Genomic DNA, 25,874 nt, shown 5'->3' with positions numbered 1-25,874 from the left:
AACCTGGGAGGTGGAGGTTGCAGTGAGCTGAGATTGTGCCACTGCTCTCCAGCCTGGGCAACAGAGCAAGACTCCATCTAAAAAAAAAAAAAAAAAAGCGAGGAGGGGGGCTGCGGGGAAAGAAAAATGGAGGTGCAGAGAATGAAACTAAGAATCCCTGAGGCACCCCAGGAAGTTCCCTCCTGCCCCTCCAAAGCAGAGCTCCTTCCTCACACTTCTGACCCTTGTGGCTGTGTTCTTAATTCCAGTGGCTCGATTTCACCCTTTTGAGAAAGGTTCAGGCAGAAGTGAGATGGGCAATCGGCAGACCTGATTAATGAAAACAATTGCCATTTGTTAATCACCTACTATGTGCCAGGTGTCAACATTCATGATTTCATCTCATCTTTGCAAACATCCTGTGCTATTTACAGATGAAGAAATGAGACTCAGAAATGAATTCACTTGTCCACGGTCACACGGCCCCAGCGAGTCAAGGGGTTCTAAGTCAAAGCCGGGTTTCTGGTTGCCAAAGCTCTTTTCTCTGGTGTGTGCCTCTTTTCTGGGAGGAAAGAAAGGCAAAGCCATATTTGATCCATTATGCTTATTGGCGTTGTCATCATGGCCAACATTTACTGATCACTTTCCATGGTTCCAAACAAACACTATATATATAGAACATGAATACATATATGTTTAATCTTTCCAGAAGTCCTATAAACCCTGTTGTTCTCATTTTACAAAAGAGACAACTGAAGCATAGAGAGGTTAAGTAGCATGCCCAAAGTCACTGCTGAAATTTGGACCCAGAAACTGGATATTTATTTTAGAAATGATGCTGTTAATACCACAGACTGAGGCCAGGTGCAGTGGCTTATGTCTGTAATCCCAGCACTTTGGGAGGCTGAGGCGGATGGATCACTTGAGGTCAGGAGTTCCAGACCAGCCTGGGCAACATGGTGAAACCCCCTCTCTACCAAAGAATAAAACAAATTAGCCTGGCATGGTGGCAGGTACCTGTAGTCCCAGCTACTCGGGGAGGCTGAGGTGGGAGGATCACTTGAACCTGGAGGTTGCAGTGAGCTGAGGTCGTGCCGCTCCACTCCAGTCTGGGTGACACAGCGAGACTCTGTCTGGGAAAAAAAAAAAGCAAAACCAAAAACCAAGAACCACAATCTGATGCCTCCCAACGACTGGAAAACCAGTGCTCACAAAATGTCAGTAGAGAAAAAGCTGCAAGCTTGGGAATGGGCTGGGGGCAGGGATGAGGGTGTGTCAGGCCTGGGTCTTGATTCTCTCTCCTTGCCCAGGTCCCCAGTCCTCCTCCCTGTCCTCAGGGGCCATTGCTGGTATTATCATCGGGATCCTGGCTGTCATTGCTGTGGCCTCAGAACTGGGCTATTTTCTCTACATCAGAAATGCCAGACGGTAATACAGGGATACAGGGTGGGGGATGGGGGTGTGGCCAGCAGGGGGCGCGCCTGCCTGGCGTGTTGCTGACCATGGTGCTGAGTCGTGTCTGGCACCTGGGGAATTCAGAGGGCTGGGGGCATTGTCCAAGAATGGACATGGTATACGGACAGAACCTGTGGAGATGGGCAAGGACTAGAGGCACAGAAGAATGAGGGTTTTGGGGTTTCAGGCCCTCAAGGAAAACAACAGAGGACCCCAGTCATGAGACCTCACAACCCACTCCAAAGGAGGAGCACCCCACAGAGCCCAGTTCCGGTGAGTGACTCTATGGATGATGCCTGGGGCGGGGGTGAGGGCTGGAGAAGAGGCTGGTGCTGGGGGCTCCCAGCTTTGCCACCAGGTCACTGTATGATCAGGGCAAACCCTGCCCACTCTGAGCCTCTGTGTTCCCATCTGGAATATGGATGAGATTGGAGTCAAGCCCTCTGACGGGTTCTGCCTGTTTCAACAGTCATGGCAAAAGCAGGACAACATGCTGGAATGCTCTCCTTTCTCAATCTCAGAAAACTTTGTTAATTGATTGTTGTAGACAGAATGAATCAATCACAACACTCCTTCCTGCTGAATCCAAATCCAGCCTCATATCTCAATAGAGTGCCTCGAGTGCCCTCTACTGATGGGTTAGAGTTAACCAAAGACAAAATGAAACATTTGCCATCTCTAGGTCTGGGATTCTGGAAGGATAGGCCTTTTGATATGGAAGGCTTTCTAGAAACTGTCCAATCCAGCCCCATTTTACAGAGAGGAAAATCAAGGCCGTGAGGGATAAAGGGCTAAACCCAGGCTACAGAGGACCCACTGTCAAAACTGGGGCTAGAACTTAGACTTCTCTCCTCATTTGTGTCACCAGACAGCCTTACCTAACCCAGAACTTGACTTCCAGGACATTCCCAGGTCAAGCTCAGTGGAAATACGACAGGGAGTCCTGGGAAGGAAGACTTCTGCACTTCCTTTCTGGGGACAGGGGTCCTGGAAAAACAGCCCCTTGCCCCATATCTCTTTCTAACTCCAGCTCCTGATGAGATTCACTTTTTCTAGAAAGCCTGAGTCCTGAGTATTGCAACATATCCCAGCTTCAGGGACGGATCAGAGTCGAAAAGGTGAGTGATGCTGCAGAGGGACCCTCCTTGATCCGCCGACCAGGCTGCTGTAGTCTTACTTCTTAGGGTGGGGACTGGCATGATATTTTGAGAAAACCCAGTGCCAGGTTGAGTCTCTCTGCATCTCCTCCTTTGACTTCTCTGAGGATCTTAAGACCCTTCCGAGTTTTTTCATCTCTTCTCCTCGTCTTCTTACTCCTTGACATGACAGTTCCTAGCTTTGAGCCCTCTGGGAATCAGAAGAGCTATAACTGCCTCTGAGGCCAAAGCTGTTTTCTGAGAATCTCTTGGGGTGCCCCTGTTCCAAGCCCTATGACCTCTCTGAAACTTTGTTTTTCCCCAGATGCAACCACCAGACCTTCCAGAGGAGACCTATGAGGTACATTGGCCCTGCTGGGTTTGGTTAAAGAATCTGTGGAGGAAAGACAGTTTGAGAATTTTATGTGTGATAAGCCTGACAGATGATCTTGTCTAAAGCTTTCATGGCACAGCACAGGGCCAGGAATGGGAAGAGAGTAGCCTAAGGCCTCACAGGGAGCTGGGTCAGATGCCAAGACCCTGGATCCTCTTTTGTTCCTTCCACCTCCAGGGCTTGGAATTGGACTGCCAGTGAGGTGGTACTGGACCAGCACATGCTGGGGTGAAAAGGAGGCTGGGAGTAAAGGTTGCAGAGCCAGCAGGAAAAAGGAGAGTTCTGGGCCAGGGCAAGGGCCTGGGTTCTAACCCTGCTTCCACCTCTGATTCTCTGCAAGAATCTGAACAGATTCCTTCCACTCTCTGGGTCTCTGAAAAGTGTAAGTTGGTACATTCCTGGCAATCTATGACTGTAGGCCCTGCCTGATTTCTCTGCTTACTTGCAGACAAAGCTGCCTTCAGCAAGCCCTGGAGGCAATTCCTTCAGCCCGTGGAAGCCACCACCCAAACCTCTGATGCCCCCACTCAGATTGCCCTCCACTGTGCCAAAAAACACGGAGTCAATCTATGAGGTATGTTTATGCCACACTGAGTCTTTGGACAGGTGGAAATCTGTCACCAATCTGGTTTTTCTTCCCTACTAAAGAGTCTGTAGGATGAACTATAAAGAAAATTTCCCTTTAAAAATCTTCTCAATTCCATCCTACCCGTTTCCATCGTGTCATTTTCTAGTTAGTTTTCCTTCATTCCTTTCCAATGCACTCCATTTTATTGCATTCCATGTTTCACTCCACCCATTTCCTTTCTATCCATTTAGCTTTATTCATTTTCTGTATTTCCATATCACTTCACTCTGCCATTTTCTTTCCATCCCATTTGGTTTATTTCCTTTCACTCTATTTCCCCCCATCCTATCTCTTCCCATTCACTCTACTCTATTCCATGCCTTTTCTTTTCTTTCTTTTTTTTTTCTTTTATTTATTTATTTATTTATTTTTTTGAGACAGGTTCTTGCTCCATCACCCAGACTGGAGTGCAGTGACTCAATCTCTGATCACGGCAACCCCCGCCTCCCAGGTTCAAGGGATTCTCCCACTTCAGCTTCCTGAGTAGCTAGGACTACAGTCTTGAGCCATCACACCCAGCTTATTTTTTTATTTTTTGGTAAAGATGGGGTTTCACCATGTTGGCCAGGCTGGTCTTGAACTCCTGACCTCGATTGATCTGCCCGCCTTGGCCTCCCAAAGTGCTGAGATTACAGGAATGAGCCATCATGTCTGGCTCATTCCATGCCTTTTCATTCCATCCCACTCAGCTCTGTTTGATCCCTTTACACTCCTTTCCATCTCTTTCTTATTTCATTCCTTTTCATTCTTTTCCTTTCTATTACATTTTATCCATTTTTATTTTTTCTTTTAATTCATTTCAATTCATTTATTTTACATTCCATTACACTCTATTTTATTCCAGCCCACTCAATTCCCATCCCACGACTTTATTTCATTTCCATTCTTACTCTTCCCATCCCATTTCAGTCCTCTTATTTCCATCCATATATTTAATCCATTTCATCCGTTCTGTTTTCTACTTCTCCATTCCTTCCTAGTCAATGTCCCTATTTACATTCATTTCCATTTGATTGGTTTTCATTTCATTCCACTGCATTCCAGTTCTTATTCTTTATATTCCTTTCCCATTCACTTTTTCTTTTTTCCCATTCCCTTCTTTCTTTTCCATTCACTTTCTCTTCTCCATCCCCTCCCCTTTCATTCAATTCTATTTCACTGTTTTCCATTCCTCTCCCTCTGTTCTCTTCAATTCCTTTCCCTTTTCATTTCTCTCCAATCCATCCCACTCTATTCTATTCCATTCCATTCTACTCCATGTTTTCTCACTTCATCCTGTCCCTTTATGCCCTTTATGGCACTTCATTCCCTTGTCTTTATTACTTTCCTTTTGAAGCTTTCCATTTAATTTCTTCAAGTCATTCCATTCCACTCCTTTTCACTTCATTTAAGCTCTTTCCATTTCTTTGCAGTCCTTTGCATTTCCTACTCTTTACACCATTGATTTCAGTTTCATTTCATCTCATTATTTTATATTCCATGGCATTCCATTTCATCCCTTTTGTTTTTTTTTAATTTTGTTGCTTAATTTTTGTTCTTTAATGTTAGACTTTCCTTCTACTATATTACTTTTCTCCCATTTCCTCTCCATTTCTCTCCCCCTCATTACCTTATTTTATTACTCTCTTTTCTGCTCCATTTGATTTTCCTTTGTTTCTTTCTTTCCACAACAATTTTTCTTTTCATTTAATTTCTTTCATTTGCACTTCTTTGGACATCATGCCATTTTATTTCACTCCATTCTCTGCCTTTAATTTATATTGTATTCCTTTCTGTCCTATTCAGTTTCCCTCCATTTCATTTATGCTTTTGCCATCTCTTTCAGTTACATTCCTAAACAGTCTATTCCTTTTCATTCCCTTCCTTTCCTTTCCAATCTTTCATTTCATTCATGATATTTACTTCCCCACATTTTTCTCATGGGAGATTTGAAGCAGTTTTTCCTGTGGAAGATTTGAAGCAGTTTATATACAACATTACAAAATGGTGCTAAATTAGAAATAGAAATTACAATCAGAAAAAATATTTTTAACAATAGCAAGAGGTCAAGATATGGGTAAAAAGTAAAAAAATATATGCTGGGCCTACATGATATCTGCCCCTATATCTCTTATGTGTCTCTAAGCTTCCTGGTAACAATAAAACAGAGAGGTATGATTAGTTACATTATTCAAAAAGAAGAAAACTGGGCCAGGCATGATGGCTCATGCCTGTAATCCCAGCACTTTGGGAGGTGGAGGTGAGCAGATCACTTGAGGTCGGGAGTTCGAGACCAGCCTGGCCAACATGGTGAAACCCTGTCTCTACTGAAAATACAAAAATTAGCTGGGCATGGTGGCAGGCACCTGTAATCCCAGCTACTTGGGAGGCTGAGGCAGGATAATCACTTGAACCTGGGAGGCAGAGGTTGCAGTGAGCTGAGGTCCAGCCACTGTACTCCAGCCTGGGCAACGCAACAAGACCTTGTCTCAGAAAAAAATTAAAAAGAAGAAAACTATTAGTTCATCCAGGCATAAGCAAAGGTTCCAATAACAAGTTTAGAGCAGTCAAGTGATGGCTCCATAGTTCTAAGGACTAGTAGAATTACTTTAGAGAATGCAAGTGATCTTAACCCTGTCATCAGGACAGCCAGATTACTCCATTTCCAAGAATGGACTTTAGATTCTATATTCTGAACAAGTCAGTGACCAGTCAGAATTTATCCAGAGGAGGAATAAGTGAGAGGCTGGAACACGGGCTCAAATCCATGTCCTACTGACAGGGTTTTATTGGGTTTGGAAAAGAGAAAATTTAGGGACAGAGGACTCCATTATTTTAGTGTCTGACAGGCTTCAAGTAGAGGGATAAATGTGTTCCTTGTTGTTCCAGAGGGCAGATAAATTACCATGGAGGATAAGTAAAAGAGGGGTAGATTTTAGCCTAACAGATGAACCATTCTTGAAAAATGTGAATATCCTGCCGGGCGCGGTGGCTCAAGCCTGTAATCCCAGCACTTTGGGAGGCCAAGACGGGCGGATCACGAGGTCAGGAGATCGAGACCATCCTGGCTAACATGGTGAAACCCCCTCTCTACTAAAAAATACAAAAAACTAGCCGGGAGAGGTGGCGGGCGCCTGTAGTCCCAGCTACTCGGGAGGCTGAGGCAGGAGAATGGCGTAAACCTGGGAGGCGGAGCTTGCAGTGAGCTGAGATCCGGCCACTGCACTCCAGCCCGGGCGACAGAGCGAGACTCCGTCTAAAAAAAAAAGAAAGAAAGAAAAAAGAAAAATGTGAATATCCTATATACCTTTGTATTTTTTTGAGACAAGGTATTGCTCTTTCGCTCAGCTTGTGTGCAGTAGTGCAATCATGGCCAACTGCAGCCTCAGATTCCTGGGCTCAAGCGATCATTCCACCTTGGCCTCCCAGAGTGTTGGGATTAAGATGCAAGCCACTGCACCTGGCTGAATGTTTCATATATTAATATCTTAGTCAAGAATTTTTAATGTTAAGAACATTAAACCCTTTGAATATAGTTTGAATGGGGATTAACTGAGAGAACACTGAGAAATATCAGATAACTCAATTTCAGAAATTACTCCTGGGCCTCTTGGCAACTCGAATGCCACAAAGAAGCTGTTTCTCTCTTATTACGCAGTTTCTCATTTTCACTAATCTATGAATTCATTTCATTCTCTCAATTCAGATTGAATTTCTATGTAAGTCACTGGTCATTGCTTCTCTGTAACTTCAGAGTATATATAATAACATCTTCTGCTGCCCTTCAAGCATTTCTAGGTTCAAATTCTCCATAGGAGAATCAGATTGGTTCAGGCCACGGTATCATGTTTAGGTTTGTCAGCTCTGTAATCAGCTTTGAACTGGTAAAACCTTAGCCACTTGAGTCCCTCTCTTCACCAGTGTCTGTGTAGGGGAGCCATGTTTGTTTCCTATTATTAGTAGGGCAAAAGGTCTTCCCAGAAATCCCACTCAGTAAGCTTCCTCTTATATCTCAGCCAGAATAAGGTCATATGGTGCTCCTTGCAGCAACAGAGGCTGAGAAAGTGATACATTAACATTCCCAGTCTCTTCAATAGAAGCAAGCGAGGGAGGTGGTGTGGGGAAGAATGCTAGGTCAGTCAACTCAGTGTCTGCTACATTCTGAAGGGATTAGAAGGAGCAAACCATGCAAACAGTGTGGAGAGAAACAGTCCAACTTGAGAGGCATCAGGAGAAAAGGCCCAGAAGTGGGTGTAGAGTTATCCGTTGCTGTATAATGAATTACCACAGACTTCGCAGCTTAAAATAACATGAATTTGTTATCTCACAGTTTCCGTGGGTCAGGAGTTCAGGCATTGCTTAGACAGCTCTTCTGCAAGGCTATATAATCAAGGTGTCAGTCAAAGCCTGGTCTCATCTGAGGCTCAACTGGGGATGGATCCACTTCCAAGTTCACGTGGTTATTAGCAGCATTCAGTTCCTTGCAGGCTGTCATAATGAGGGCCTCAGTTTCTTACTGTCAGCTGGAGGTCATCCTCAGTTCTTTGCCATGTGGCCCTCTCCATAGGCAGTTCACAACATTGCATCTTGTTTCTTCAAAGTCAAGACAGAAGTCATAATCTTGTGTAACAGAATCACATACATGCAATCATGCATATCCTACCACCTTTGCCATATTCTATTGGTTAGATGCAAGGTTAGATGCAGGTCTTGCCCCCAAGGTGAGGAGATTATATAGAGGAATGAATACCAGGAAGCAGGGATTATGGGGACCATTTTAGAGTCTGTTTACCACAGTGGGGAAGTACATGGGCCATTCCAGGAACAGAGAGGTGTCAGTGTTACTAAAGTGTGATGAGAATGGAGGAAGATTTCTGGAATTTCCAAAGAAAGGAAAGTACCAGACTGTTTGGGCCACAGACTACAGTGAGTAGACTGGGAGGGTCCACCTAGCAAATGGAGCTCACATTTTCTTTTTGTTTAACAGGAGCTTGTGAATCCAGAGCCCAACACTTACGTCCAAATCAACTCCTCGGTTTAACGGAAGCAGAGCTCTTTTTCTCCAGGAGTCCTAGAGAAACCATGCTCGATCATGTATTTAATGATATTTATTAAGTGCATATTATAAGCCAGTCATTCTCTGTCATCTCTGTATACCTTGTGATGTTCTATTGCAATGGGTTGGTCAGGCCCTAGCTCCCACAGAATCTTAGATTTTGACTCATATTTTTTTTTCAAAGCAATGGTAACGGTAAAAATGACAGCCCGTGGATCTAGAGTTAGAGGGCCGAGGTTTGAGACTGAACAGCATAGGATATCATAGTTGCAGGTTGAGGTTGAGCAAACACCATTGGTGGACATAGACTCCAGGGGGAAGAGTAAGTCTGAGTCAGCCAGAGAGGAGCAGGTGACAAAGGCAGGGGTCAGAGAAGAAGTGGCTTTTCAAATCATGGCAGAACATAAGGAACAAGGAGCTCTTAAGAAATTAAGAGCTCTTAATAAAAGGAGAAAACACATAGTGAAGTGAGGGATTGAGGCTCCTTAGGAGAGGTAGGCATGAAATGCTTAGAATCCTGGGAATTGCAGGGGTGGAGAGAGTCGGAATGAGATTTGCTGAAGGTAAAGAGTGAGGAGACAAGGATATCTTCATGGTTTCTTGCCAGGGCAACTGGATGACTGACAGGTCACTTTCTGAGCAACTCTGGGATAAGGAGAGAAATGAAGAATTTGCTTCATGTCAAGAATTTAGACATGTCAAGAATCAGTTGGAGAATCAAGTAGGCAATTGTTCATAAAAGTCTAGATAGATCATGGCTGGAGATACACATTTGAGAGTTGTCAGTGGGATTTAAAGTTATGGGGCTGGATGAACTCCTCTGTCAGGATGGTCCCCAAGAGCACCTCATGCTCAAAGATTTTCTAGAGGAATTCACAGGACCCAATTGTTAACCTCATGGTTATAGTTTATTACAGCAAAAGGATGGAGAATAAAATTGGCAAAGGGAAAAGGTGTATGGGGTGAAGTCTGGAGGATACCCTGCACCAGCTTCCAAGTGTTCTCTTTCAGTGGAGTCACATGGTGTATTAGTCTGCTTTCTGTTGCCTATAACAGAATATCTGAATCTGGGTAATTTGTTTTAAAAAGGAAATTTATTTCATACAGTTATGGAGGCTTAGAAGTCTAAGGTCAAGGGGTTGCATCTGGTAAGAGCCTTCTTGCTGGTGGGGACTCTGTAGAGTCCTGAAGGGGTGCAGGGGTTCACATGCCAAGGGGACTGAGTGTGGTAACATGTTAGCTCAGGTTTCTCTTCCTTTTCTTATGAAGCTACCAGTTCCACTCCCATGATAACCCGTTAATCCGTTAGTCCATGAATGGATTAATCCATTCATGAAGGCAAAGCCCTCGTGAGCCAATCACCTCTTAAAAGCCCCCATCTTTCAATATTGCCATACTGGGGATTAAGTTTCAACATGAGTTTTGGAGGAGACAAATATCCAAACCATAGCACATGGGAAATCCCCCAGCAATGATGTGTGATGACGTGTGTGAAGCATTGACATCGAGGGAAACTCACCTAAACCTGGGTGTCCATGGTTTTTTGTAAAGGGTCAGTCACTGACGCTCCAGACTCCAGATGTTCCTCCATAAATCACACTGTTAGTATAAACCATCCGGACAAACTGGTACAGCACGGCTCGAGGCCTCAGGCAAACAAAAGGACTCTTACCAGATAGGACATTATGAGAGCTCAGTTCCCAGAGCTGCCCAAATGCTAGTCAGGAAAACAGGACTTTTCTTAGGAACTTACAGGGTTTGAGCAATAGGCCTGTATGTCAACCCCAAGCAGAGTGGATGAAGACAAGGCAAGGGACAGGCTGACAGCTGATTCCTGGGTCCCTCCGATGTTTACAGGAGACATCAAGCAAAGGAGACAGAAAAGGACTGTTAACACGGGGGAAACCAATATTGAAAACTCCTGGAAATGAAGAAAGAGTTTTCAGAATGGGTTGTTGCTATCCTCGGAGCTGAATGGCTATCATGATGATGATAACATTAATTCAGATTTTAAAAATTAATCATTAGATGTGATACAAGAGACTAGAGTTAGGATCCTAAGGGTTGCACTCAGTAGTGCCAGAAACACCACCCTATTTGAATGCTGGGAACTTTCCTCTTCCCTGCCAAGAAATGTCCCCCTCCCCCGACATCCTAGAGACAGATCATGCCCTTCCACCCTCTAGTGACTCTTACTTTTGTCTTCTATTATTTATAGTAAATGGATTCATAATTTTCTTGCTCTTCACTGTATGTTGAGCCCTTACCCAATTCCTGGCCAATAAACAGAACCTTAATATGGAACTTTGGTGTCAGCTCTTCCCCAGACAGTTGATAGATAAATCTCTAGATTAGATGGGCATCTTTCTAGAATTCTTTCTAGAATGTTCCTGAGTGGTAACTCTTTTTTTTTTTTTTTTTAATTTATTTATTCATTTATTTATTTATTTTGAGACAGGGTCTGGCTCTGTCACTGAGGTTGGAGTGTAGTAGTGTGATCTTGGTTCATTGCAACCTCTGCCTCCTTGGCTCAAGCAATCCTTCCTACCTCAGCCTCCTGAATAGCTGGGACTACAGACTTGTGCCACCAGGCCTGGCTAATTTTTGTATTTTTTGTAGAGATGGGGTTTTGCCATGTTGCCCAGGCTGGTCTCAAACTCCTGGGCTCAAGTGATCCTCCTGCTCCGGCTTCCCAAAGTGCTGGGATTACAGGCATGAGCCACTGCCCCCAGCAGTGGTAATTCTTCTAAAGTCCTGTAATATTAGGTTAAGTTAGGATTTATAGGTTCCTGGAAGTAAACACTACCACTTTGTTTATTTTGAAAGAAAAAAAAGACTAAACAAAAGACAGATAAACAAAGTCAGTTTTACATTTTATAGTACTAATGCTCTATTTTCTGAATTTTTTTTGAGACAGAGTCTCGCTCTGTTGCCCAGGATAGAATGCAGTGGTACGATCTCGGCTCATTGCAGCCTCTGCCTCCCACGTTCAAGCGATTCTTCTGCCTCAGACTCCTGAGTAGCTGGGATTACAGGCATGCATCACCATGCCTGTCTAATTTTTGTATTTTTAAAGTAGACACAGGGTTTCGCCATGTTAGACAGACTGGTCTCGAACTCTTGACCTCATGATTGGTCCGCCTTAGCCTCCCAAAGTACTGGGATTACAGGTGTGAGCCACTGCGCCTGGCCTATTTTCTGAATATCTTAAACAATTAGCAGAAAAATAAATGAAGTGAAAAAAGGAAGATGAGCTAACACTCAAGGCATCCCATTCTGATTTTGTCATATTTGTACTTGCAGATCAATCTGCAAGATTTTACATCTTTACAACACAGCTAGCAACACGGCATTTCTATGTGTCCATTTTCTCTTTCAGTAAGGTTTTGAGGGTTTCTTCAGATGACCTATATTTATCTTACTAAATTTATTTATAAGGCTTTTTTTTTTTTTTTTTTTTTGCTTTTTCTGTCTTGTTTGCAAACTTAGTATTACTTGCATGTAGAGGAAAGATATTGACGTGTAGACAAGGGGCAACATAATGTAAAAGTTAAGAGTGTGGACTCTAGAGTTCAACTTCTTGGTCTCAAATTCCAACTCTATCCTAATACAGTCTAGGGTAAGTTACTTATCTCTAGGCTTCAGTTTTGTCTTCTGTAAAATGTAAATAACAGTCTCATTTCACAAGAGTTGTGGTGAGGACTAAATGAGAAAAAATAATATACGCTATATATAATATATTAAATATATAATATGTATTATATGTAATATATATGTATATATGTAATACATATTATATATTTAATATATTGTATATAAAATATGGATCTTACAAGACTGCTTAGCACCGAGTTTCACATAAAGGTTTATTATTATTAGCACAGAGTGTAACATAAATGTTTATTATTACTTGTATCACATTTAATTACTTTTAAGCTCTCCTCGATGTTAATTGCTTTTAGTTAACTCTCTTGGGTCTTCTGCTAATAACATCTGGAAATAATTTTGTATTGTTTGTACCCAGTAGTTATAACATATATCTATTTTGTATTGAAGTTTTCTTTTTAAAACCAGTTCTCGTTAGACATACGCTGAAATGTAGCATTTCACAGACAAAATAAAATAATATGTAGAATTTGCTTTAAAATCCCTGAGAGATGAAGAGAGTGGAAAGCACAATATAGGTGGAAATACAGATGAAACAAGACTGAGTGAAAATAGTTAAGTTGGATGACATAGGTCATAGGGGGTCATTCATTGAGTCCCTACTTTTGTTTTGAAATTTACAAAATAAAAGGTTAAAAAAAATAAGCTACTTACTTCAATTTAGAAACCAACGTCACATTTAACCCTCAAACCTCGGAGATATGCCCATTAAAAGAACACAAACAAGAATGCCTCTTTTAGTAATACTGTTTTGAAATGGTAGCCAATATAATCCAACATGAAAGAGAAAGTCTAATTTAAAATACTGGTAAGGAAAAAATGAAATTGTAGATAACTGTCTCAATAGAAAAGCCAAGACAACTGGAGTATTATAAGAATTAATAACATTGCAGTAGGTTAACCAGATACAAAATAAGTATTTTTTAAAGATCAACCACAATAACTAATAATAAGAAAGTTGGCGCCGGGCCGGTGGCTCACGCCTGTAATCACAGCACTTTGGGAGACCAAGACGGGTGGATCACAAGGTCAGGAGATCGAGACCATCCTGGCTAACACGGTGAAACCTCGTCTCTACTAAAAATACAAAAATAAAATAAAATAAAAAAGTAAAAATTAGCTGGACGTGGTGGCGGGCGCCTGTAGCCCCAGCTACTGGGGAGGCTGAGGCAGGAGAATGGCGTGAACCTGCGAGGCGGAGCTTGCAGTGAGCCGAGATCACGCCACTGCACTCCAGCCTGGGGGACAGAGCGAGACTCCGTCTCAAAAACAAAACAAAACAAAACAAAACAGCTTTGGGAATAGATTACATTTCAAATAGTAGTAATTTGTTGTTATTAAAGGTCAGAATTTACGTGAAGAAAACTACAGGAATGCTTTGACAAGCATTTTTTAAAAACTAAGATTATGTATTTTCATACAGCAGGGCTCCAATTTTCAGCTACCTCCCTGGTAGGACGAAAATTAACACAACTACCTCATAGGGTGATTGGGCTGGATAATGAGATATCAAAGTGTTTAATACAGAGACAGGAAGCTTTATTTAGTCAACAAATATTTATTGAGCATCTATCATGTGCAAGGTCTCTCTGTTTTATTTTTTTAGGTGATGGTGATGCAGCAGTGATCAACATCGATACAAATGCTTTTCCTTATGGAATTGACATTGTAGTGGTGAAGGCAGACAGTAGACCAAATAAATACTTAAAATATATAGTGTGCTAGATAGTGAAAAGTTCTTTAGAGAAAAAAATAAAAGATGAAGGAGGAGGCAGGGAGCATATGGGGAGGGAAGGGTTTGCTTGCAAGTTCACAACGGGTAGTGGGGTAATCCCTAATGAGAAGATGATGTTCCCCTAATGAGCAGACGGTGAGAACCAAATGAATCCCTCAGGACAGGCTGCCAAGGAGTGCAAACAGCACATGCAAACGCCCGGGGGCTGGAGTCTGCTGGATCTGTTGGAGAATGGGGAAAATGTGCAAAGCAAATGGGCAAGAAATGAGGGCAAAAAGAAAAGGGGGCCGGGCGCGGCGGTTCACGCCTGTAATCCCAGCACTTTGGGAGGCCGAGGCGGGCGGATCATCTGAGGTCAGGAGTTGGAGACCAACCTGGCCAACGTGGTGAAAACCTGTCTCTACTAAAAATACAAAAATTAGCTGGGCGCCTGTAATCCCAGCTACTCAGGAGGCTGAGGCAGGAGAATCGCTTGAATCCGTGAGGTGAAGGTTGCTGTGAGCCGAGATCGCGCTATTACACTCCAGCCTGGGCGACAAGAGCGAAATTTCGTCTCAAAACAAAAACAAAACAAAAACAAACAAACAAAAAACAGAGAAAAGGGGAGAGGTGGGGGAACTGATCATTCAGGCCTTATAGGCAGACAAAGAACTTAAAATTTAAAAATAAAATGATTCTTTATATTTTACTATTATTAAATGTAAAAACATAGATTCCTGAAGGGTTCGGTAGACGCTCCCTCCAGTGTAAAATGGGGATGTCGCAACTGTCTCACAGGTTTCCCCCAGGACTAGAGGAGACAGTGGGTCGCGCGCAGCGTCTCACAGGAATGGGCACCCAGGAAGGGTCCCCGCCTTTTCTATTCATTCTGAAGTCATGCCAGAGCGACTCCCTACGCGTCGATGCACTGGCTTCGGCCTCCCGGTCCCGCGGCTGGTCTTAGGGCTCCCCTAGACCTACCTGCACAAGCACAGGTGCAGCACCCCTCCAGGCACCGGACGCCGACGCCCGCTCAGCTTCTGACCGGGTCCACCGCCCCACTTCCTTGGAGGAGCCGGAACCCCGCCCACTCACCGCCCGCGCCGCGGAGGCTTCTGGGAATTGTAGTTCTGGCTCGCCGAGCCTCAGTGCACTTCCGGGTTCGGCCACCAGCGCAGCCATTGTCCCGCGCGCGGACGGTTGCTGTCGCCGAGCAGCTCGGCCCTTCAGAGTTAACCCCCAGCGACCTTGCGGATGCTGACTAGGGGAGGGGACCGAACTAGCTTAACCCGAGTCGACCGTGTGGCAGAATCGGGGCAGGGGGTTGCTTAACCCGAGTTCGTCCTGCCGCAGAGCCGTGCCAGGCACTGAGGCGGTGACAGGCCCAGCCTGGGCTGCGGGCCAGCGGACGCCCAGGTTGGTGGGGCGTGGGGCAGCTCTTGGTGTCCGATGCGCGCATGCGCAGGGTCTAGGCGGGAAGCTGGAAGAGGTGGTGAGTGTAGCGGGGAGACCTGGTATCTGTGCGGGTGGCGCGTTAGCCTGGGGTCGCCGGGATTGATGGAGTTACCGAGGCAGCTGTGTATTCTGCGACTGTCCTCTGCGTGCATGCGCAGGTGCTTGGTCAGGTGGTGCTCTTGTCTGGGGCCTGAGGATGCCCAGGTGGCTGGAACACAGGGCACATGAATTGATGTAAGGGGACATCTTGAGAACTCCCCTCCTCCAATGCCGGGCATATTTAGTGGAGGCCTGAGGATGTCCGGGTTGATGGAGTACTCCATTGCAGATTGTGGTTTCTGGAGAAGAAGGGCTGTGCCACTGTCCCTTTATTCTTGAGCAAGTATTTGGGTAGGAAGCAAGAGGTGGTAGGTAAGATTCCGAGCAGGTGACCCTGGGCCCCTGGGCCCCTGGGCCCCTGGAGCAGACAGCGCGCTTCTCCAAGGTCTGGGGGACGCTGTGGTTGGTGGAGAGACCAGGTTGGAGTTGCAGGCTGAAGGAGGGTATCAGGGCCTAGAAACAGGTTGTGGGCAGAAGGCACCCTGCACGTCCTGGGGGTGTCTGAATGGAAAACAGAAACTGGACCGGATAGTAGGGACCTATGTAGGATAGTGCAGAGCTCTAGGGCATTCAAGATGGGCAGAGACTCCGGGTTGGAGATACAGAATTTGAGTCCAGGAAGGACAGAGCTGCAACAGCTGCCATCAAATTGGTAGCTGGGGAGGAAGCAGTATGTTGCCAGCATCGTTATGAAGCAGGTGTTGCTGAGACCTTTACTTGGGCTATGCTACTTGCAGGCATGAGAATGTGCAGGTTAGCAGAGGGACAGAGTCTGTGCTGCAGATTTGGTGCTGGGAAGAGCTGACCGCATGATACCCAGGCCCTCGTGTTTGGGCAAGAGAAGTCCAAAGGGCCCAGTTCCTATTGAGCTGCTGTATCATGGGCTTGAGAACCCCCACGCTGGCGAGTGCCCAAGTCCCGGGGCTGACTGTGGAGCTGTATGCTCAAGCTACTGTTTAGTTGTTGTAGTGTTCTGGCTGCAGGCAAATAGTGGGGCAGGTGACCCCCGAACCCACACAGAGGCTGTGGGTGCCTGAGATGTCCCAGGCAGGTTGAGACACAGGGTGAGGGATGTAGCTTCTTGTCTCAGGAGCAGGGTGTGCCCCCAGACTGGCAGAGGAGCCAGGTCCCGCATGCAGATTGTGAGCATGAGCCTGCTCTGTGGCTGTGTCAGTAGGAGGAGGGAGCCTAGGTGGGTGGCCCGTGTGCAGTGGCTGCGGAATAGAGGTCTGGGGGCTCCAGTTTGGATCTGGTCTTAGGAGACAAGGGGCTGCTCCAGCAGCACTCTGCACATGTGCTGGCGTTTGGGCAGATTGGGGAGGCATGGGCAGTCCTAGGACCCTGGTTCTGCCTGAGGATGCCCAGGTGTGTGGAGGGAGCAGCTGCAGAGGGGCGGGACTGTGTCAGGCACCCCTTGTGCACACACACAGGTGTTTGGTTGGAAAACAGGAGGCCGGAGATGAGTTTTAGACAGAGGGTGCTGGGGTCTTTGCGTGATTGGAACCCTGATCACAGCCTGATGGTGCCCAGGTTGGTGGAAAGACAGGATATTCCTGAGCCACAGGTGCCCCGAAAGGTGTTTGGCCAGAATCTGGGCAGGTGTGGCTCAAGCAGGGGGCTGTGGAGTAAGGCGGAGGAAACAGTTTGGGTGCAAGTTCAGGAAACAGCTCCATTGTGAACCTACACTATGCCGTGTGAGAATATGGTGGGAGCAGGAGAGAGAGTAAGTAGGAGAGATGGGGTGCAGGGGATGGGTTGCCTAGGGTAGGATTTGCCAGGGGCTGCTCTAGCCTTGGATCCCAAAACACCTAGTTGGTGCAGAGACACCTGAGCTTCTGAGACATGGATTTAGAGCTGTAGGTAGCAGGTAGGGCTGCTTTTGTCTGACTTGTGCTGGTGTCTGTTGGAGGGCCCCAGTCCTATGCAGGCCTTGTTACAGTTTCAGGCCTGAGTATACCCAAGTTGGTGGAGGGACTGGTTTAGAGCTGCAAATTCAGGGCCTGGGAGGGTGTTGGGGTGGGAATCTGGCTGGCGCTGTTGGAGTAGGAGCCAGTGGACCCCAGAAGTGTGGAGGGAACAGGATGTGAGTACAGCTGAGCTCTGTGCATATACGCTTGGCTGTTTGAGCAGGAAGTGGGTGGCCCTCTGCGCTGGGTTGCTGGAGGGACAGGCCTGGCTGATTTAGGAAGGGTAGGATCAGTCTTAGTTGTTGAATCAGTTCCTGGGAGCAGTCAGTGGAGCTGTGTCACCAGCTTCATGCAGTGAGTGTGATTCTGGCCCTAGGAAGAAGTGCTGGTTTGGGGCTGTAGATTGAGGTTGGTAGGGGTAGGATGGGGTGAATACCAGGGGGTCCTCGATATGCCTGATATTTGTGGGGATCCCAGGGCCCAGTGGGATAGGAGAGGGACGGACTGGTGCTGCAGACTTTGGTGGTGGGCAGAAGGCCATGTTGGGCATAAGCTGGGCTTACAGGTAGATGGTCCAGGGGCCCAAGATAGTGGAGGAACCAGGTTGGAGCTGCAGAAACTTGGCCCGGGAGAGGGACTGAGGGACTCTCAGTACATACACGGGTATTTGGGCAGGAAGCCGGCAGGAACCTCCAGAAGTGCATTTGCTATGGGAATGCATCCTGCATCCTGGGAGCAGGGACTAATGGGGGTGGGGGCCCAGCAGTTCTGGCAGACCTGCATCTAAATGCTGTACTTGGGGCTTCTCTCAGCGCAGCTCAAGACGTCAGCACCCTGCTGTGCCTGGAGGAGAGCATGGAAGAGCAGGATGAGAAGCCCCCAGAGCCCCCAAAGGCCTGTGCACAGGTAAGTGGAGCCACCTTTCCCAGAGAGACCCAGAGCTTGGGGTCTGTCTGCAGCCTGACCCTCTGGGCTTGGGAGGCTGTGGCTCCTCCCTGACTCACTTTGCAGCCTTTTAGGGGGTTTGGGGCCCTCATGGCTCTCAGGCTTCCAACACTTACACACTATATATTTTATGAATCTCCCTGCTGGTTGCCTCACGTTTTTAGCCTAGGTAACTCTTTCTGGAAGGAATTTGGCATCCTGAATCAAAAGCCCTTAGAATACTGATTCCCTTTTGGCCAGCAATTCACAGCTTTGTTTGAGAATGAACAATTGGAAATATACTAAATGTGCAATGCAAGAGGATAGCCGAATGTAAGACCGTGAAATAGAATACACTGTAGCCATTGAAACTCATAGAATAATGCAAATTAAATGACAGAAAAAGTTATTTATTACCCATGTTAAGTAAACTGCACTTAGAAATCATCACCTTTTAAAAAGGGATATAGTTTTTGTGTATATAGAAAATATGTTAGAAGACTATAAATATAGCAGTCAGTTAAACATTATCTGTAGTTACTTTATAAGTGACTGTGTTTTACCATTTATCTGTATTTTCTTTTTCCTTTTCTTCTCATCTCTTTTCTTTCTTTCTTTCTTTCTTTCTTTCTTTCTTTCTTTCTTTCTTTCTTTCTTTCTTTCTTTCTTTCTTTCTTTCTTTCTTTCTTTCTTTCTTTCTTTCTTCTTTCTTTCTCTTTTTTTTTTTTTGAGACAGGGTCTTGCTCTGTCATCCAGGTTGGAGTGCAGTGACACAGTCCTAGCTCACTGCAGCCTCAAACTCCTGGGCTCAAGCCATCCTCCTGCCTCAGCCTCCTGAATAGCTGGGACTACAGTTGGGCACCACCAAGCCTGGCTAATATTTTTGTGTGTGTGTATTTTAAAATTTTTTTGTAGAAACGATATCTCACTGTGTTTTCCAGGCTGGTCTTGAAGGTCTTCAAGCCATCCTCCCACCTCAGCCTCCCAAAGTGCTAGGATTACAGATATAAGCTACCACACCTGGCCTGTTATTTTCATATTTTTGTACAGTGCACTTTAAGGTAAAAACGTTAACAACTGGCCAAGCACAGTGGTTCACACCTATAATCCCAGTACTTTGGGAGGCCGAGGTGGGAGGATTGCTTGAGGCCAGGAGTACAGGACCAGCCTGGGCAACATAGTGAGACCCTGTCTCTATAAAAATTTTTAAAACTTAGCCAGGATAGTGGTGCCCACCTATAGTCCCAGATACTTGAGTGGGTGAGGTGGGAGGATCGCCTGAGCCCAGGAGGTCTAGGGTGTAGTAAGCTATGATTGTGTCACTGCACTCCAGCCTGGACAACAGAGTAAGACTCTGTCTCTAAAAAACAAGTTCCCAATTTAGAACATTTCCTACTGCAAATATTCTTTGAAAACTCTTAATTTCTTAAAACTGTTAAATTAGGGCTTCTCCTTTCTCTTCCTGAACAATTCAGCCCTGAAGCCATGAGGTGGGGGCAGTGCTAGGTGGCACCTACAGTTGTCGGGGCTGCCTGCTGTGAAGAGAGTGTCCCCGTGCAGGGTCAGTGACCAAGCAGGGTGAGGAGTGCCTCTGCACGGGATGACATCCCAGCATAGTCAGAGCCCACGCTTGTGCACGCGAGGCAGCCCAGTGTGAGTGTCAGAGCCCACGCTTGTGCACGCGAGGCAGCCCAGTGTGAGTGTCAGAGCCCAAGTGGGTGAGGCCAGTGTCCATATATGGAGATCTGGTGTGGGGTGACGGGGTCAGAGCAGGTGAGCAAGGCCTCCAGAGATGGGGTGCTTCACTGGGGGCAGTTGGAGCCCAAGTGCGGTGAGCAGGTGTCCATGGTTGGTAGGGTGTTGGAGCCAGAGTGGGGTGAGATGTGCACCTGCGTTGGGGGTCAGGTGCAGCCTGGTGTGGCATGTCAGAGCATGAGCATGTTGGGGGCATCATGCATGAGGGTGGCCTGCAGGGGTGTCAGAGCCCAGCAGCATGTGGAGGGTACGGACACAGTGGGGTGGCCTCATGTGGGCTGTCCAAGTCCAAGTGGCAGAGGAGTGAGTCTGAGAGTTGGGGCAGCCTAGCCCGGGGAGTCAAAGCCTAAGCAGGGTGAGGAGCTCCCCTTGGCAGAGGGTGGCCTAGTGTGCAATGGCAGAGCCCAGGGAGTCTGGGGAAAGCATCCATGGGGAGAGGGCATCATTGTGGAAACGGGAGTGGAGCTACCTCCAGGGGGCCAGATCAGATAAGTAAGTGTGTAATAAGGGACTGGAGCCGGGCGCTTTGCCATCAAATCAGGAAGGTACAGATATGGCAAGAGAGAACATTTGAGTGGACTCTGGTGTGCAGTGGGAATTGGAGGTTTTAATGTGGGCTCATGGCTTTCAGTACACATTAATCTAGAAATATATAGAGATGTGTGCCTGTGTCTGTGTGCGTATGTGTGCACACAGACTGCCTGTCTGTCCGTGGAGGGCCGGGAGCAGTGGCATCCCAATACCACTATATATACCTAGCGCCCATACTTCACCTTCTAAATATGTTACAGGTTTTATGGATTTATTGTTAATGGTTCTTCAGTGGTAATTTTTTTGGCTGTTACAAATAGCATTGATGTAAATGTTTTGTATGTGATTCCTTGTATACATGCGCAATTGTTTTAGAAAGAGTTAAGCAAATACAAGTTTACATTTATATCTTTATCAAAACTACAGGTAAAATGTGTGGGTTTTTGTTATCTTGTTTTTTAAGAGACAGGGTCTCACTCTGTCAGCCAGTATGGAGTACATGGCACACCAACATAGATCACTGCAGCCTGGAATTCCTGGGCTCCAGTGATCCTCCCAGCTCAATCTCCTGAGAAGCTGAGACTACAGGTGCACACAGCAATTTTTTTTATTTTTTATTTTTTGTAGAGACAGGGTCTCGCTCTGTTGCTCAGGCTGGTCTCGAACTCCTGGGATCACACCGTCCTCCCACCTTGGCCTTCAAAAGTGCCGGGATTACAGGGTGAGCCTCAGTGCCTGGCTGGTAGAATGTGTTTTGATGTGGCCATTGGTGTTCTAATTTAAGTGAGGCACTAGGTGTTTTCTGGGACTCGTAATGGTCCTTTTGCCATTTTCTTTTTTGTGAGCTGAATTAGAAGTCTGTTCATTATATGACTTTCGTCACATATTTATTGACTGCCTAACCAGTGTAAGGCCCAGTGCGAAGCACTGTGGGGAAAGATGAGGCAGGCAATACTGCTCTGCATGACGTAGTTCTCACAACCAGAAATGTGCTTCTTATACTCTCCAAGGCTACAGAGGAAAAGCAGACACATCCTCTTTCTTGTATTAGTTCTCTGTTATTACGTACCCCAAAATTTTGCAGCTTAAAATAGCCAATGTTTATTTTGTCACACAATTTCTGAGGGTCAGGAATCCAGGTCAGCTTAACTGGTTACTTCTGGTGTTCAGGGTCCCTGATGAGGTTGCAGGCAAGTTGTTGTCTGGGTTGCTGACTTCTGAAGGCTTGACTAGGTGGGAGGATATTGTTGCAAACTCACTAGATGGCTCTTGGTAAGAGGTGCTCTACACCAGAGAGGCCTCTCTCCAGGACTGTTCACAGCATAGCAGTGGATTTCTGCCAGAGCAAATTATCCCAGTGAGAGAGAGAGAGAGAGAGAGAGAGACAGAGAGCAAGAGAGAGCAAGACAGTTAGTTGCACACAATCAAGATGAAGCCACAATGTCTTTTATCATCTGATTTCAGAAGTGACACACCATCACTTCTTCCATATTCTGTTGGTCACACAGACCCACCTTGGTACCATTGGACAAGGACTACACAAAGGCATGAATACTAGGTAGTGAGGGTCTTTGGGAGCCATCTCAGAGTCTGGCTACCACACTTCTCAACTCTGAATGTCCTCTAGTTAATTTTAATTATTATCAGAAGATGAACAAGTACTTGATTTGGACCTGAAGAATATTAGAACCCTGGAAAGGAGAGAAAAATCAAGGTAACCCAAGCCTTTGCTTTGAATGAAGGCCATGAGTCCAGTGAGCCGATCTAGGAAGAAACCATCTGGATATTGGAGCATCACCGTAGAGATTTTAGTGGCTTATACACGGGGAAGTAGCAGCTGGTCCAGGGAAGGCCTTGAGCCAACTCTGAGCCCTACCTGCCTTCAGGGACTGAGACCAAAACTGCTGCCAAGTAGGTGGTGGAATCTCACCCACCCACTGTCATTCTCAACATTCAAAGTCGTGCAGGTTGTTGGTGGCCCCATGTGGATGGTCTATTCTGTATATTTGAGGACAGTGAGAATTATTCATGGATGATAAGGTGGGGCCGGAGAGGGAATTTTCTTGTGCATAAGGACTGAAGGGATCCTCTTGTCAGGATGATTTCTGAGAAAATCAGAGAGGGGAACCTTCTTTCCAGTGCTGTAGTTTGCGAAGGTTGGTTTTATGCCTTCTAGACTTGGTGATTAAGAAACCTCAGGACCTGCCACATGGGCTCTGTGGATGCCACATCCCTTGAGCTGAAATGTGAGCTCCATCTTCCAGCTCCCAGGGCAGGAAGAGATGGAAACATACCAAGAAGTCTGCCTGTGTGACGCCTGTGTTTTCTAAATGTCCTCACAGATAGAGAAGGTTTCCTGCCAGTACATCCCCAAAGCAGAGCTCTGAGAATTGAGTCCAGTAATACTTCTGTGATTTGATTAGAAACTTCATTTATTGCCCCAAGAATGCCTCACATTGGGAAAGGAATATTTGGTCGTCTCTATTTATAGGTGAGCAAGCAGCCCTAGCCCTAGGTCTGACTTGACCACTGTGTCACTATGAAGTGGACAGGTCACTCCGTGATAGCTCTGCTTGTCTCTTTTCCCCTGCTTTGGGTCCATTGGGGTCCCACCTACGTTACAGAAGGAACAGTTATTATCTCCTGCCCACAACCCTTTTCTCTGTGGAAGTCAACAGTCTAATTCCTGTTCCCATTTTGTAAAGTCTGCAAAGAAAAAGGGAAATGCTCCTTTATGACCTAGAAAGGTGACCGTTGAGCAAGAAGATAATTTAAAAATGCTCCAGAGCATACAGAAAGTAAAGGTTTTCAATTCTATTCCTATGTGCCAAACTCTGCACGTGTCTCTAGTCTTGTCAAATGCAGAGAACTTTTATTGTGCTCCTACTTAATACTGAGGAGAATGTAAAGAAAAAATATACAGTGCTTTCTAATATAGAACCCAGGACCCAGGGGAGAGGTATATAGAAATGGAAGTAATATGAAAAGAATAATTTTACTGGTATAGTAAAGGGCCAGCAAAGCTAAGAAGTCCTGAGAGAAGAAGAGATGAAGCTTTCCGCTATCTGGGAATGCTTCATGGAGGAGGTAGCATTTGATCTGGGACTTGGGTGATTAGACAGACCTTGGTAAGACAGTGGAAAGCAGAAGAGTTTGTGTCAGGCAACCAGTGGACTTAAATGAGCTTACTAAACTTTATTACCATTAATGTCTGCATTGGTGAAATAGACATATTACTCTTTCCTTCAAAAAAGTTTAGGCTGGGTAAAGTGGCTAACACCTGTAATCCCAGCACTTTGGGAGGCCAACGTGGGAGGATCACTTGAGGCCAGGAGTTCAAGACCAGCCTGAGCAACATAGTGAGACTCCCACCTCTACAAAATATAAAAACAAAAAAATTAGCCAGCTGTGGTGGCATGCCTCTGTAGTCCCAGCTGCTTGGAAGGCTGAGGAAGTAGGATAGCTTGAGGAGTTCAAGACTATAGTAGGCTATGATGGTGCTGCTGCACTTCAGCCTGGGCAACCAAATGAGACCCTAGCTCTTAAAAAAAAAAAAAAAGTTTAGATGATTTTGTGAGATGGAAATTCTGAGTTGAAGTACTCTATGTATTACTAAAAATACTAGGCAAATGATAGACTACATTGACATTATCTGAAGGAAACTGAGAAAGCTAAGATGTAAATTCAGGATATATTCCTAAAATGGTCAGTAATCCAAAGTGAGTAGAACCTAGGGAAAAAGTGAGGGTGTGTGGGTGTGCATGCATTCATGGGCTCACGTGCATTTGTCACAAGCTTATTTCTGAGCATTTAGTTTGTAAGGGTAAGTTGGGAGCAGGTTCTGGATGCTGACACTTGGAATTTTCTGAGAAGAAAGGGCACCCAACACAGGTTTCCTCTAACCAAGGGAGGGGCTTGAGCTCAGCTCTGCTTTAGTGCCTCCAGGGACCCCAGGGACAAATGCAAAGGTACAGGTAGCACATTCCATGTCCCTTCTCCTAGTGGCTGTTTATAGTCAGCACACATTTATGAAGAGCCTACTGTGTGTCAGTAGCGATCTAAGCACGGTGGAGCCACTGTAAACAGGACAGACAAGATCTCAGCTCTTATGAAGCTCCCTCTAGTGGAAGAGTTAAATGAAAAGCCAAAGGTAGAAGAATATATGTGATGTGAAGATGTGAAAGCAGGGTAAAGTGATGGAGTTGACTGCTGGGGTTGGGGCAAGGAAGGACATTTCATCCAGAGTCTGCCTTGAGGAAAGATGAGCTTTCTTTTGTTTTCTTGTGAAAACTTTTTAAACAAAAAGGTGCTGAAAACAGTTTTCATTCAAGAGGAGGTATAACCATATTCTCCAAGTAAAATAGTTTTAGCAGTTATGGCAGATAGTAACATTTTGGAATTTTGTTTCTGCCAAGTACCTGCTGAGAAAAACATTAAGTTGTCCCATTCTTGGTATTATTTCTAAACTGATACTAGTTGTTTTTTTTTTTTAAATTAACTGACAGAGTGTGATGTTATCTGAAGGAGTCTGTAATAACTTAAAATACAGGTTAATGTTTACAAATTTTCCTTTCTTGAGTAGCTTTTCTCATTTCCCAGGCATTTTTCAAGAAAAGATGTGTTTGTCATGGGTGTGTATCAGGAATGGAATTTTTCTTTCAGACCAGATAAGATTGAATCCATTAACAGTTTGGGGTCAAAACTTGTGGCTCCCTTGTACCGTCTGTAGTTTGGTTGTGGCTATTTTTTGGCGTTGTGAGTTTTATTTTTGTTTTCTGGCATTTGGGGCTATTTTGTAATGTTCATGCAGCAATTTCAAGGCAGTTTAGGCCAGTTGTGGTGGCTCATGCCTGTAATCCCACTTTGGGAGGCTGAGGCCAGAGGATCGCTTAAGACCAGTAGTTTTTTTGTATTGTTTTTTCTTTTCTCTTTGTTTTCTCTTTTTCCTTCCTTCCTTCCTTCCTTCCCTCCTTCCTTCCTTCTCCTCTTTCTTTCCTTTTTCCCTTCCCTTTCCTTCCCTCTTTCTTTCCCTTCCCTCTTTCTTTCCCTTCCCTTCCCTCGTTCTTTCCTGTCTTTCTCTTCTTTTCCTTTCCTTTCTTTCCTGTTCTTTCTTTTCCCTCTTTCTTTCCTGTCTGTCCTTCTCTCTTTCTTTCTCTCTTTCTTTTCTTTCTTTTTCTTTTCTGTTCTTTCTTTTCC

The 25,874-nt window shown here is 45.4% G+C and overlaps 2 protein-coding genes across 12 annotated transcripts in view; both read left to right on the top strand.

The window, feature by feature from the left end:
• The window catches only part of CEACAM20 (carcinoembryonic antigen-related cell adhesion molecule 20), a 29,366-nt gene extending 15,362 nt beyond the window's left edge, over positions 1-14,004 (top strand). For 2 of the 5 annotated variants that reach the window (XM_011975049.1, XM_011975046.1), the window contains 6 exons: positions 1,290-1,407; positions 1,622-1,707; positions 2,491-2,552; positions 2,896-2,931; positions 3,413-3,538; positions 8,559-8,612. In XM_011975049.1, coding sequence (XP_011830439.1) covers positions 1,290-1,407; positions 1,622-1,707; positions 2,491-2,552; positions 2,896-2,931; positions 3,413-3,538; positions 8,559-8,612 — 482 coding nt within the window. Of the gene's footprint in view, positions 1-1,289; positions 1,408-1,621; positions 1,708-2,490; positions 2,553-2,895; positions 2,932-3,412; positions 3,539-8,558; positions 8,613-13,899 lie in introns of those variants that run through there. The other 3 variants (XM_011975050.1, XM_011975048.1, XM_011975047.1) reach the window with 2 other exon arrangements.
• A 1,158-nt stretch (positions 14,005-15,162) lies between these two features.
• The window catches only part of ZNF180 (zinc finger protein 180), a 23,027-nt gene continuing 12,315 nt past the window's right edge, over positions 15,163-25,874 (top strand). For 2 of the 7 annotated variants that reach the window (XM_011975058.1, XM_011975053.1), the window contains exons 1-2: positions 15,175-15,423; positions 18,281-18,374. Coding sequence is in view for 5 of the 7 variants with exons in the window: in XM_011975053.1 (XP_011830443.1) it covers positions 18,324-18,374 (51 nt within the window). In the remaining 2 variants the exon portion in view is untranslated. Of the gene's footprint in view, positions 15,500-18,280; positions 18,375-25,874 lie in introns of all 7 variants that reach the window. The other 5 variants (XM_011975052.1, XM_011975051.1, XM_011975054.1 and 2 more) reach the window with 4 other exon arrangements.

This window comes from Mandrillus leucophaeus, unplaced genomic scaffold (assembly GCF_000951045.1).
Source record: "Mandrillus leucophaeus isolate KB7577 unplaced genomic scaffold, Mleu.le_1.0 Scaffold151, whole genome shotgun sequence".
Taxonomy (NCBI): domain Eukaryota; kingdom Metazoa; phylum Chordata; class Mammalia; order Primates; family Cercopithecidae; genus Mandrillus; species Mandrillus leucophaeus.
Note: the sequence above shows the minus strand (reverse complement) of the source record. Positions and strands in the feature narration are given on the sequence as shown.